The sequence below is a fragment of the Arvicola amphibius genome, chromosome 4 (genome assembly GCF_903992535.2).
Source record: "Arvicola amphibius chromosome 4, mArvAmp1.2, whole genome shotgun sequence".
Taxonomy (NCBI): domain Eukaryota; kingdom Metazoa; phylum Chordata; class Mammalia; order Rodentia; family Cricetidae; genus Arvicola; species Arvicola amphibius.
The window spans coordinates 54,930,900-54,945,665 of NC_052050.1; the positions used below are offsets into that span (position 1 = coordinate 54,930,900).

General features: G+C 44.7%; 1 protein-coding gene across 1 annotated transcript in view; it reads left to right on the forward strand.

Moving 5' to 3' along the window:
- Positions 1-14,766, forward strand: part of Dnah9 (dynein axonemal heavy chain 9) — a 342,434-nt gene that overhangs the window by 124,134 nt on the left and 203,534 nt on the right. The window contains exons 30-32 of the mRNA XM_038324554.1: positions 3,193-3,331; positions 8,437-8,724; positions 13,451-13,661. Of these exons, the coding sequence (XP_038180482.1) occupies positions 3,193-3,331; positions 8,437-8,724; positions 13,451-13,661 (638 nt within the window). The remainder of the gene's footprint in view (positions 1-3,192; positions 3,332-8,436; positions 8,725-13,450; positions 13,662-14,766) is intronic.

Here is a 14,766-nt window from a genome sequence, read left to right on the forward strand (position 1 = left end):
CATGGTGTAATTAACTAGCCCTCCGTGTCTGAATATTAAGAGTGTTTCTAGCATTTAAAATAAATTCAAACATAATTCTGTAATGTACATTTTTTGTATATAAATCTTTTTTCTGTATGCATGATTATTTTGTTTGGCTGGCTTCCCAGAGAGGAATTACGGAGTTAACGAGCAGGAACATTTTTAAGGCTTTTGATACACATTGCCAAATTACTTTCTAAAAAGCTCAGTGTCAGATTACATCCTGGTAAAGACACGTAGAAACACCTCTTTTATTTCACCCTTGTCACCCTTGCATATGGCAATGTTTATATATATATATATATATATATATATATATATATATATATATATATACACACACACACACACATACATATACAGAAAACGCAAACGTCTTTCCTAGCAAAAGCTAGAGTTTGCATTATTTTTTCAGACAAGAGAAGTTGGCCCAACAAGGAGAAAACTGAAAAGTGTCTCCTGCTTTTGGATCTTTCTCTCATTAACCCTTTTCCTAGGAGAGAGAGTGGCAAGCATGACAATGGCAAGCTTGACAATACTGTTTGTCTCATTTGGCAGCCAGGTGCAGTGCGCTCTCCAGGGGAGGTGGGGTCAACATTGTGATGACCAGTCAGGCTGCCAGGCATCTTCCTGCCCATCTAGGTCTAGCCTGGTCCCCACTGTGTAGCCCAGGCTGGCCCGGGCAGGACATGTATGTAATCCTGTTTGCCTCAGCCTTTTGAGTGGTGGGACTGTGGCTCTGTCCCACACACATCTGGCCCAGCCTCTCCCTTTAAAAGCATTCCTCTTGTAGCAGCTGTCTGTGTCACACGGTGGTTGGTGTGTCCTCACCCAAGCAATGCCTACTTGCATCAAAACCATTGCTACATTAGCAGAACACTGCATCTTCGGCTGTGTGCTTCCCCAGAGTCTTAGGTAAGGTACGTATGACAGACAGGGATACAGGCCAGTCATCACCATCTAGGAAACAATCCTCATGTTTCCTTCCTAAATTAAATCTTAGTCCGGGCCATCAAAATAACAAATGGCTGTAGACTAGCTGACTTAAACCATAGGCACCTCTCAGGGTGCTTGAAGCCAAATCCAAGGTCAGAGAGCCAGATGGTCAAGTTCTGGGATGACTCACTTCCAAGGTGCAAGGATGGCTACCCCACGGTATTCTGCTGTGGCAGGGAGCCAGCCACCTTGCTTTCGGACTTCATCCTGCTCCTGAGGCCTCCTTCTCATGACCTCCACCTCCCGATCCCATCACACTAGGGGTTTCCATAAAAATGTTAGGGTTCTACAAGCGTTCAGGCTCCGGCAATCTAGATTATATTCTTAGAAGAGAGTTGGGAAAAATGAGAATGATATTTCTGTTTTTATTTGAGGCACATGAGTTTGCCTTCACGTATGTATATGTGCCACATGCATGCCCCACCCATGGAGGCCAGAAGAGGACACTGTATCCTCTGGGACTGGGGTTACAGATGCTGGTTAGTGGCCATGTGGGAGCTCGGAACCAAACCCAGTTCCTTCGTCAGAACAGCAAATGATCTTAAGCACCAGACCCAGCTCTCCAGTCCTGAGAAAGACCTTTTTAAAACATTAAGATGAACATCTATTTACACTTACATAGCACAAAAGTCCTATGACGTAGATACTATTAGTTTCTTCCATGTACTCTGAGAAGACAGATGGAGCCCCTGGTTAGTAAACAGCAGAGCTGGGATTTGAACCGAGAGACTAGGCTCATCCCTGTCTAGTCCTATTACCTAGAGGCAATTCTGTAACCACTTGGCATTCTTCTTCCCATACTGTGTTAGCATTTATTTTTCAAAGCTAGGAACTGGCCATATTGTTTAATATACTGCTTTCATTAATTAATATTTTCCCATGCCGCTTACTAATCTTCCTTCTGCAGCATAATTTTTCAGAGTAGCATTAAATTCTGTTGATATCCTCATGTTCAGGCTGCCAAATAATTTCGAGACTCTAAATATTTGGTGGCTCCTTCGGTTCTGAATGCAATATAAAACATTTCAAAGGACAGTATGTACTTGAATTATTTTGAAAACTAAATATTATCAATACAAGGAAAATGCCATTAAAGAGAGGTAATAGGCCAGAGAGACAACTCAGCCAGTGAAGTGCTTGCTATGCAAAAAAAAGGATGTGTGTTCAGTTTGTTTTCCAAACATGGGTGTGGTGTCAGGCTCCTGTCCTTCCACTGCAGGGAAAGACGCAGGTATCTTTCTGGGGCTTGCTGGCCAGCCAGCCTACCTAAATCACTGAGCTTCAAGCCAGTGAGAGGCATTGTCTCAAGATAGGTGGCTTCTGAGGAACAACATTCAAGCTTGTCTTCTGGCCTCCACAAACATGTTCATAACCAGGCACATGCATGTATGTGCATGTGTGTATACATGCACACACTTAATTTAACATCAGTAAGTTCCCATAACATACCAAATAAATTAACAGCTTTAACAAATCATTTTTAATTATATAAATATAAAATTATATATATAATTTAAAATATGTATTTTAAATGTACGTAACGTATGTATGTATGTATGTGTATGTATGTATCACTAGTGCCAGAGAGAGGAAACCCACAGTAAATTCTTATATAGAGATGAAAATCTCAGATCCTCTGTGTTTTCATGTATGCTATCGTGTGTCAAGATGGTGCTAATTGGTACCTACCTGTTCCTTAGCATTGCAAACAAATATTTTTTTTATACAAATAAGCACAAAATAAGCCATGAATATCTGGAAGACATCCCCAACTTACAGAGATGGAGCAGAGCAGGGGAGTGCTCTGATTTCAACAGACACCCAGGGAGAGACTCCATTCTCCAAGCTTAGCTCCTAGCCTATTTTAAACAAGTTGCTGTGTTAACCCTTGCCTTGCCTGAGGCCCATTAACCCCCAAGATATGATGAGACTTGAGCTGTAGCTCCAACCAAGCCCTCTCCTGCTGATATTATCCACAATTTTGGGGAGGAGGACCCATCACTTCATCCTTAATTAACCATCCCTGATGCAGAAGCATGAGATGAAATGATTGCAGTGGCCTTTCTGTGAGCTTTTGCCCTTGAAGACAGCTCTTTGCCTGATTGCAGCCAGCGTCCCTTGCCCTGCAGTCTCCCCTTCAACTCAGTTTCTCCGCCTCTGTCTCTCTGCATCCAGGCCTTGTGCAATGGTAGTTCCGGACTTTGAGCTCATCTGTGAGATTATGCTGGTAGCAGAAGGATTCATTGAAGCCCGGTCGTTGGCCAGGAAGTTCATCACCCTTTACCAGCTGTGTAAAGAACTTCTCTCCAAACAGGTAGGATATCTGTGGAGGCCGAAGGCCAAGCGCCACGCTGTGGCCCACATGACTAAACCAACAGACTCAAGTTTTCTTACAGGGCCTGGGCCATTATAAAAGCTCGGAGTTCTTCAGTAAATTTTGTGTTCAGTATTCAACAACACTCTCTCAAGGTCTTTGAGTTCCAAGTTATTTTTAAGTAGTTAAAAACCTTCCCCGGACAACTGTCCCATGAGAAACACGGCAGTGGCCAGTGGCAATCCAGGGAGGGAATGGTCTCTCCCTGGGGGGACATAAGATGGGCTGGGTGCTGGAAGTGGTTTAGTATGATAGCCTCCTGCTTTCCCTTGGTAGTGTGACTTTAAAATGCTTCTGCTGAAGGCAGACCCAGGAGACAGCACATTAAGGAGGTCAGTATGGACAATTTCATGGTGTCAAGGACAACCAGCCAGCAAAGCTTCCCAGGACTCTTACCAGTGAGGCTCACACTCCCTTTGGAGTCATCTTGCCTTGGTCACCATCACCCCCGTGGTCTCTATCAGGCCTGTGACACATTTACAGGCGAGAGGAATCCTGCTCCCTCTACACTTTTCATCTGACTTCTCTCAATTCTCTGTGGCCACCAACTTCCAGGCCTGTGACTGCTCAGAACTCCGTCCCGCATCTCTCTCTTGCATCTAAAGAGCACCTCCAGTCAGCACATTCAGAGCTGCTCTTCCCTGCCAACTCTCACCAGAACCTTCCTTCCCTGCTCTTCTTGACACAGCACGTGAAGCCGTCATTTACTCCCTTCTATTGGGGACAGGGGTGACAGGTTTCATTCCTGACACTTCTTTCTCCCTCCTGGACCTAATCATTAGCAAAGTGTAGGCAGACATTTCTGTCCAGCTAACTACTCCCCAAATAACCACATGGAGACTTCTTATTAATTATAAATGCTCAACCGGTAGTTTCGACTTGTTTTTAACTAGCTCTTATAACTTAACCCATTTGTATTCGTCTGTGTGTTGCCCATGACTCATTTACCTCATGCTTGTGCTTCCCGTCCTACTCACTCTGCATCTCGTGACATCTCCTCTGATTTTGCCCTTCTCCCCCAGCATTCTCTCTGCCCCCAAATTCCTGCCTCGCCATTAGCCAATCAGCTTTCTGCTAACAATGAGGGCAACATGTCTTCACAGTGTACGAAAGGATGATTCCACAGCAACATAGTGATGTTAATTCTACTTTCTGGAGTCTCTTTATCATCTTGGTTTTCAACTTGACACCCCTGAGAAGGGAGAATCTCAATTGAGGAACTGCCTCTATCAGACTGACTGGTGGACATGTCTGTGGGGCATTTTCTCGATTGATAATTGATATAGGAGGGCCTAGATCATTGTGGGCTGCACCATCTCTAGGCAGGTAGAACTGAGCTATGGCAGAAAGAGAGTACAACATGAGCCTGAAAACAAACTAGTAAGTGGCTCTCAGTGATTTCTGCTTCAAGATCCTTTCTTGAGTTCCCCTCTTGGCTTCTCTCAATGATGAATTGTAGTCTGTAAGCTAAAATAAACCTTTTCTCCCCAAGTTACTTTTGATCATGGTGGTATTGCTGGATCCTGAGGTAGGTTGATTCCCAATTTAATGTTGGTATATGGCATCTATCTAGAAAATTGTCCATTTCTTTTATGTTTTCCAATTTTGTGAAGTACAGGTTTTTGCAGTATAACCTAATAATTCTCTGAATTTCCTCTGTATCTGTTGTTATGTCCCCCTTTTCATTTCTGATTTTGTTAATTTGGACATTCTCTCTCTGATTTTTGATTATTTTGGAAAAGGGCTTGTCTATCTTGTTAATTTTTTCAAAGAACCCGCTCTTTGTCTCATTGATTCTTTGTGTAGTTTTCTTTGTTTCTATTTTGTTGATTTCAGCCCTCAATTTGAATATTTCCTGTCTTCTGCTCCTCCTGGATGAGTCTGCTTCTTTTTGTTCTAGAGCTTTCGGGTGTGCTGTTAAGTCACTAATGAAAGAAAGTGAGCTTTCTCCTTTTCTTTATGTGGGTACTTAGTGCTATGAACTTTCCTCTTAGCACTGCTTTCATAGTATCCCATAGGTTTTGGTATGTTGTGCCTTCATTTTCATTGAATTCTAGGAAGTTTTTAATTTCTTTCTTTATTTCTTCATTGACCCAGGGGTGGTTCAATAGTTTACTGTTCAATTTTTATGAGTTTGTAGGCTTTATGAGAGTAGAGTTGTTGTTAAATTTTAACTTTAAACCATGATGATCAGATAAGACACAAGGGGTTACTCCAATTTTTTTGTATCTGTAGAGGTTTCTTTGTTACTGAGTATGTGATCAATTTTAGAGGTTTCATGAGATGCTGAGAAGAAGGTATATTCTTTCCTGTTTGGGTGGAATGTTTTATAGATGTCTGTTAAGTCCATTTGATTCATCACATCTGTTAGTTCTCTTATTTCTCTGTTAAGTTTCTGTCTGGTTGACCTGTCCATTGGAAAGAGTGGAGTATTGAAGTCTCTTACTATTAGTGTGTGGGGTTTGATGTGCCATTTAAGTTTTAATAATTTTTTTTACATATGTGGGTGCTATTGTATTAGGGGCATAGATGTTCAGGATTGAGACTTCATCTTGATGGATTGTTTCTGTTATGAGTATAACGTATCCTAATCCATCTCTTCTGATTGATTTTAGTTTGAAATCTATTTTGTGAAATATTAGGATAGCTACACCCACTTGTTTCTTAGGTCCATTTGATTGGAAAACCTTTTCCCAACCCTTTACTCTGAAGTAATGTCTATCTTTGAGGTTGAGGTGTCTTTCTTGCATACAGAAGAAGGCTAGATCCTGTTTTCATATCCATTCTCTTAGCCTGTGTCTTTTTATAGGTGAATTGACTCCACTGATATTAAGAGATATTAATGACCAGTGGTTGTCAATTCCTGTTATTTTTTGGTAGTAGTGTCTGTGTATTTCCCTTCTTTGGATTTTTCTGGTGGGAGGTTATCTGTTGCCTGTGTTTTTGTGGATGCAGTTAGCTTCCTTGGGTTAGGGTTTTCCTTCTAGTAGTTTATGTAGAATTGGGTTTGTAGAAATGTATTATTTAAATCTGGGTTTGTCATGGAATATCCTGTTTTCTCCATCAATGGTGATTGAAAGCTTTTCTGGGTATTGTAGTCTGGGCTTGCATCCATGGTCTCTTAGTATCTGCAGCACATCTGCCCAGGACCTTCTGGCTTTCAAGGTCTCCATTGAGAAGTCAGGTGTAGTTCTGATAGGTCTACCTTTATATGTTACTTGATCTTTCTCATTTGCAGCTCTTAATATCCTTTCTTTATTCTGTATGTTTTGCATTTTGATTATTATATGGTGAGGGGACGTCTATTTGATCCAGTCTATTTGGTGTTCTGTAAGCTTCTTGTGCCTTCATAGGGATATCCTTCTTTAGGTTGGGAAAGTTTTCTTCTATGATTTTGTTGAATATATTTTTCTGAGCCTTTGAGCTGGAGTTCTTCTCCTTCTTCTATCCCTATTTTTCTTAAGTTTGGTCTTTTCATGGTGTCCCAGATTTCCTGGATATTTTGTGTTAAGAATTTGTTGAATTTAATGTTTTCTTTGACCAATGAATCTATTTCCTCTATAGTATCTTCAACACCTGAGATTCTTTTTTCTATCTCTCATATTCTGTTGGTTATATTTGCTTCTGTAGTTCCTGTTCATTTACCCAGATTTTCCATATCCAGAATTCCCTTGGTTTGTGTTTTCTTTATTTTCTCTTTATTTGAGTCTTCAAGTCTTGAACTGCTTGCTTCACCTGTTTGGTTGTTTTTTTCTTAGGTTTCTTTGAAGAATTTATTAATTTCTTTCAATTTTTGGTTTGTCTTTTCCTCCATTTGTTTAAGGGAGTTTTTTATTTTCTCTTTAAAGGTACCCATCATCTTCATAAGGTTACGATTAAAGTCATTTTCTTCTGCTTCTTCTGGGTTAGGATAATCAAGTCTTCCTGTTGTGTGACCATTGGGTTCTAGTGTTACCATGTTGCTGTTTAGGTTGTTGGATGAATTCTTGCATTGACGCCTACCCATCTCCTCCTTCAAATGAGGCTGGCAGTGTCTTTGTGTCCTGGTCCAATCCTTGCAGTGGCTGTCTGAGTCTTTGGGAACTGTTCTTGGTCTGCCTGTACTGTCAGTGTCTATGTCTCAGGGAGCCACTGAGGTCTCTCTAAGCCTGCCCTCTTGGTCTTCTCTCCCGATTCACTCTCTTGGTCCTCTCTCGGTCCCTTCAGTGTTGTAGCAAGCTGTGTTTTAGAGTTCCACCAAGGTTGCAACCCTTCCAATGTTCTTTAATGTCTTTCCTTCAGGACTGTCTCTGGTCCACAGCCTCCAGGTATAGCCGTTGCATCTTTTGCCTTCATTGCACATGGAGTTTTTTCCTTTGTAGCATTTATCACAGCTCTAATTATGCAGTGATCTGGTGTAAAGCATGTGGTAATGCAGGAACTTGAACCTGGATCTGTATCATTTCAAACTCTGTATTCCGGACTACCACCTCCCATCACCACGCTGTGAGCCCTGGTGTCAGTTTTATGACCCCTTTGCCCTAGCATCTACGATCAGCACTGGTGGTACTGTGGAGCACTTCCAATTATTTTTTGTAGTGTTGTGAATCAAGCCTAGGAGTTTGCCTGTACTAGGCCTGGTTTCTGCCAATTAGCTATTCTACCAGCCTCAGGGAATATACTTTTTAAAAATGATTTCCAGTGAGTTTGGAGGTATCCAAGGAAAATCTCATATGCTCAGCATACACCTTCTCTAATAGCTAAGGTGCTCTCTCCTTGACAGTCCTCCCACTCCCACCCTCTTAATATATGAGGAACAACCAGATCAATTTGAAGATGGTTCTCGTTCATCCACCAGAGCCCATCCCATTGACTGTTCTATGTCTGCTCATAGTCATCGCTGGAAAAAAAAAACAAGCAATGGCAGACCAGGAACATAGCGTTCAGAGACCTATTCACCCTCCCTCCACCTGAGCTTCAGTAGTGACTTGTAGCATGTTCTGGGTGTAATTTGCAATGCTCTACATCCAAAAAACTCTAGCCTCAGTTCTGCTGTCTTCCTATAGGATCACTATGACTGGGGACTGCGGGCCATCAAGTCTGTTCTTGTGGTAGCAGGGTCCCTGAAACGAGGAGACCCTGACCGACCAGAGGACCAAGTCCTGATGCGCTCTTTGAGAGATTTCAACATCCCCAAGATTGTGACAGATGACATGCCGGTGTTCATGGGTCTGATTGGTGACCTCTTTCCTGCTCTCAATGTCCCCCGGAGGAGAGACCTGAACTTTGAAGCTGTGGTTCGGAAAGCAATCTTGGACCTTAAACTCCAGGCTGAGGACAACTTTGTGCTTAAGGTACACAAGACTTTCCCTTATAAGCTTTTTCTGTCTCTGAGTTCTTTTCTTGGACCATGAGTTATACTTCATTCTTCATTCAAATAGAATCTTAGCTGTGCAGATATATATCCAGTTAGAGATACCTTGATTCGCTTACTGATTCTTTTCTGGAAGACCACAATGTGGAATAATGGTGGAGAGGACAAGAGAAAGAGGGGGTCCTTCCATTAGTATCCATGGAAAATGAACTATTTAGTGCTAAAGACGCTAAGGAGGGGATGCTTGCTAGTGTCTTTAAGAACCAGTCTGGGTGCTTGTGTTCTACGGCAGAAGCAGCAAAGGGCACACAGAAAGGCTGGGAAACCATCTCCCTCACATTCAAATCATGGGTTAATGAGGAAGGTTCCATCTGGGTCTGATCTCTAATTGATATTAAAATAGTCTCCATTAGAGAGAAGGGCCTGCCTTTCTAATGAGGAAGCCCAGCACCTGGTTTAAGCCTACAAAGGCAGGCTGACAATGAGGTCAGGTGACAGTGCATAGGAATGAACTGGGCTGTCACTGAGTTGGGGTAGGATTCACTGCCAACTTTTAAAAGGCTTGGCGCACAAAGTTTCCCACATCTCTTACAGCCATCCCCAAGCCTGGCTTTCCATGAGTCTGTTGTTTTCACATGCAATTTTGCAGAATGTGATGGTTACAGGGTGTGCATCGTTTAATAATGCTAGAAAGGACTGCATGTTAACAGGTTCAGCTTGCAACAGAAGACAGTTGTCACAAGCAACAGCCAAAGCTTCTGAGTACAAAGACACAGATGACTCTTCCTGTCCGATAATAGGTTTGCAAAACACATGGGCATCACCTTAGAGTTCACATGTGGGTTTTATAATCTGTCTCACATTTGATTCCCCCAACAACCTGAAATAGATGATACAGGGGCAATTCACTCTATGACACGAGCCTCTACAATACAGTGGGAAAATGAACCTTTACAATACAGTACAGGAAGGCCTTTGATGAGGGAAAAAGGGTGCCCCATGAAGGCATGAATGGCAAAGATCTTCCAGAAGGTATTTCCAACACACTGTATGCTCATTGGTGGAGATTAAGCCCTGATTATGTAAACACAAATTTAAGAGTGAATTGGCACCAACCCTTTCAGTTGCAATAAGGTGTGTGTCTTTATTGCTGGAATTTCATTTTACAGGAGAGAGGAAAGCATGACCCGCCTCTCTGCAGCAAGGGATTCAACCCCACTCACCATCTCCTGCCTCCCAAGTTCAATGGGTAGACTGACTTTTGAAGTAAAGGAAGGCAATATTGCCTTCTGTTTAGGGTAGAAGGTGTCAACAAAGGGGTTTGTGCAGGAAACACAGAGGTTGTACAGGCAAACAGCGGGAAGCCCAGTAATGCCAAAGGAAAGGGTATTTGAGTGATGGGAACCAGGGTAGAAGATTGCAGGAAGACTGGAGAGACAGTAGGGGGCCATGATAAAGAGGGCTCTGAATGTCAGGGTGACTCAAGTGGCTAACCCTAGGATGCACCCGCTTCAGAGAGAGGAGTAAAACTCACAGAAGGTCATACAATGTTTGTAACTAAAGATGTTGCCTTAAAATCAGGGCGGGTCATGTCTTTCCAAACTCTCTGTGGTCTTGTCAGGGCATCTAGCACCCCAGCACCTGCCAGTTCCCCCATCTTTTTCCCTTCTAGAATCCTATCTTTATTTTTGTCAATTGAACTACATTCTGTTTTCTTCCCCCTTACTCCTTTTCCGCGGCTCCTACTGATAAGATGGAGGCTCTCTGCTAAAGGTCCTTCAGTCAGAAGACAGCATCCCCTACAGCACCCCCTACAGTATCCCCTACAGTACTCCCTACAGCATCCCCTACAGTACTCCCTACAGTACTCCCTACAGCATCCCCTACAGCATCCCCTACAGCAACCCCTACAGTACTCCCTACAGCATCCCCTACAGCATCCCCTACAGCATCCCCTACAGCACCCCTACAGCATCCCCTACAGCACCCCCTACAGCACCCCTACAGCACCCCCTACAGTACTCCCTACAGCACCCCCTACAGTACTCCCTACAGCATCCCCTACAGCATCCCCTACAGCACCCCCTACAGCACCCCTACAGCACCCCCTACAGCATCCCCTACAGTACTCCCTACAGTACTCCCTACAGCATCCCCTACAGCATCCCCTACAGCATCCCCTACAGCATCCCCTACAGCACCCCTACAGCACCCCCTACAGCATCCCCTACAGCATCCCCTACAGCACCCCTACAGCACCCCTACAGCACCCCCTACAGCATCCCCTACAGTACTCCCTACAGTACTCCCTACAGCATCCCCTACAGCATCCCCTACAGCAACCCCTACAGTACTCCCTACAGCATCCCCTACAGCATCCCCTACAGCACCCCTACAGCATCCCCTACAGCATCCCCTACAGCATCCCCTACAGCACCCCTACAGCACCCCCTACAGCACCCCTACAGCACCCCCTACAGTACTCCCTACAGCACCCCCTACAGTACTCCCTACAGCATCCCCTACAGCATCCCCTACAGCACCCCCTACAGCACCCCTACAGCACCCCTACAGCACCCCCTACAGCACCCCTACAGCACCCCCTACAGTACTCCCTACAGCACCCCCTACAGTACTCCCTACAGCATCCCCTACAGCATCCCCTACAGCACCCCTACAGCACCCCTACAGCACCCCCTACAGCATCCCCTACAGTACTCCCTACAGTACTCCCTACAGCATCCCCTACAGCATCCCCTACAGCATCCCCTACAGCACCCCTACAGCACCCCCTACAGCATCCCCTACAGCATCCCCTACAGCACCCCTACAGCACCCCTACAGCACCCCCTACAGCACCCCTACAGTACTCCCTACAGTACTCCCTACAGCATCCCCTACAGCATCCCCTACAGCATCCCCTACAGTACTCCCTACAGTACTCCCTACAGCATCCCCTACAGCATCCCCTACAGCACCCCTACAGCATCCCCTACAGCATCCCCTACAGCACCCCTACAGCACCCCCTACAGCATCCCCTACAGCACCCCTACAGCACCCCCTACAGTATCCCCTACCTTCTTTATATTTGCTTTCCCACTTCAGATTCTAAAAAGTAATTCCTCAAAAACTGTCCTATGGAGTTCTTGTTGATGCTCATGATCCCTTAAAAATTCATATCTTAATCACTCAGAGGCAAGGACAATAGCTCATAGAACTAAAAAAACTGAGGAAAAGATATCACAACAATTGTCTGAGAATACAGCAGAAAGTATCAGATTCAGCAGACTAGAAGGCATTGTGGGATAAGCTACCCTTCGACAGAGCTTCTGCAGGGGAAAACATCCTCCATCTGGAAAGGAATGTGTCCAGACCGGAAGGACTCGGCCCTGAGCAGGGTGAATGCCATAGGGTCAGTCAGAGATGCATCCTGGTGGGGTTTCAAGGGTCGGGAGCAAAGAAAGTAACTTTTCTAGCTGGAGGGTAGAAGAAGTAGTACAGTTGACTCAGGAACTTCAAAGTTCAAGGGCATACCACCTGCATTGTCTCAGCCCTGCAGAGGGACAACACAGTAGGCAGCAACGGCAGAAGTGTGCTCTCCAAGCAAGCAAACACATCTCAGTACAAAGCCAGCGAGAGCTGGGTGAGCATGCACAGGAGTCTCCTTTCAACAGTCATCACGTAAGAGTGCAATGGGGTCTCACAAGAAACCCTGGTACTTCTGATAGCATGTCCCCAAGTGACCTACGAGCCACTCCCTAGGCCCCACCCCTTAAAGCCCTGATGTCCTTTAGCAAGCCAGCAATCCAGTAGTAAGACAGACAAGTAGTCACTGCAATACTGCCAAGGGCTGTGATACAGAAAGGGTGCCTTGTAAGCAGAATGCAGAAACATGGAAACCAGCATCAGAGAGGAGCAACATCTCACTGCTGGAAATGTGCATAGTAGGGGATGAGAGATGAAAGGGGTGACTGGTTAGGGTCAGATGGCCAAAGGGATGTTTAAGCCAGTCTAAGGAGTTAGGACTTCATCTCTGAAGCTATTGGTAGCTACCTATGGGGCAGAAGGATAATAATAGCTTGATTTCCTATATTACATTGGGCCTTAATTTGGTGTTTAAATGGCTCCACAGTGGTTTGATGCTACCACCGTATCCATGAGGTTCTCTGACTCCATCCTCTTCAAACCATCCAGCCAGCCACATAGCACTCCATAATCCTGCAAACCTTTGTTTACACTGTCATCCTCCAGCCCCCATTTCCCCAAAATATCCTTCCTGTGCATCCTCTGGACAAACCCCTATTCACCTGTAGAGCCCTGTTTCAAATGCCCCCTTCTCTGCAAAGCTTTCCTTATTCTTGCTATCTTCCAACCCACAACACTTAGCAATACATGTGTTGGAGCACAATCACCTTGTTCTGTGGTTTTTCAACGTGCCTTTCTTCCCTATCAGACTGTGGCAGCCTATTGGAATGCCCTTCATCTGGTACCTTCTTCGAACTTAGTTGGCCAGTGATACTGACCTGTGTGGATGAGGGACACATGAATAAGTGAACCGTGATGCTCCTTGCATTTTAGACCCCTTGCATTTAGATGTTTGTGATCAGCACCACCCCACCCTTGACTTCACACACCAGCCTCACTCACAGAGCAGCGGTTGGATGCACATGACAACCTGTCCCTGCAGCTGCCTTTCTCCCCCCAGGTGGTCCAGCTGGAAGAGCTGCTAGCTGTGAGACACTCTGTGTTTGTGGTGGGTGGCGCCGGTACTGGCAAGTCACAGGTGCTGAGGTCTTTGCACAAGACCTATCAGGTCATGAAACGTCGCCCCGTGTGGACTGACCTCAACCCCAAAGCTGTAACAAATGATGAACTCTTTGGCATCATCAATCCAGCCACCCGAGAATGGAAGGACGGTAAGAATGAGACTCTCCAAGACAAAGGCTTTTCTATCCATAGAGTCCCTGTCAAGCTCAAAGGTCAAGGGGTAAGCTGTAGAGGAGAAGATACTGAGTTAGGGGCAGGGCACCACAAATTAGAGGAGCATTAGAAAGGAGGAAGCCACTTTGGACTGAGAGGAGAAGCTTAACTTTCCAAATGTCCTTCCCCTGAGAACTCTTTTAGCCCCATTTTGTAAAGGTCCTTAAAGTAGATAAAGTATATGGCACAGCCCCGAGTGGCTGCATTGCCTTGCGTGGATTCAAGAGACAGCTCATGGCTCATTCTTAAAAATATGGCACCTGCCAGCATCTCACAGAGGGCCCTTCCCTGCTACAGGCACTGACCTAGCAGTGATGGAGAAGGTGCCTGCAATGGACTGGAGTCTGGACCTGGTCCCTAGTGAAGCAGGTGATAACCTCTCCACCCTAGAGGGATTTGTAGGCTCATGTTGCCTTCCATATCAGTACAGAGGATCACGAACCCACAAACCCTACAGTCTGGGTGAGGAGATGTCAGACTCTCCTAAAAGTTCAGTGTCTGACTTCATCAGAGTCAAACTGCCTGATCTTCTTTAAAGAGTTTCAGAGACCCAGAACAAGTTAAGTTGCTGAGCTGCGTCTCTGATTTTCATTTCCCTGTTAGTGATGGCCTCTGTCTTAATTGCTTTTAGTGCTCTGCCTCTCATGGTTTGTTTCCCTTTGTTATCTTGTATCCATGTGTAAGAGTTCATATACTCACCCATAAGCCACGAAGGCAGCACCTCTACTTGTGACATCTAACATGTGTTGTGGTGCTAATGTCGGGTCCTATCATGTGTCTACAGAACTCCATGCTGCACCTTACCATTCATTTTTTTAAAGGCCATTAGGTGTGTCTCACTCTTGCCGCAGCTGGGATCCCTGTTCATTTCTAACTCTGTCTAATTTTCAGCTGCAGATATAGTATCATAAATTTGTTCAATAAGGATTCTTTTATATTAACATTTTTCAACGCATCTGGAATTCATTTGGTGGCTTAGTATGAGACAGTTGTAGGAAAATCAGCTTTATTTCTGTACAGATTGGAGATTGGTTGTGCCAG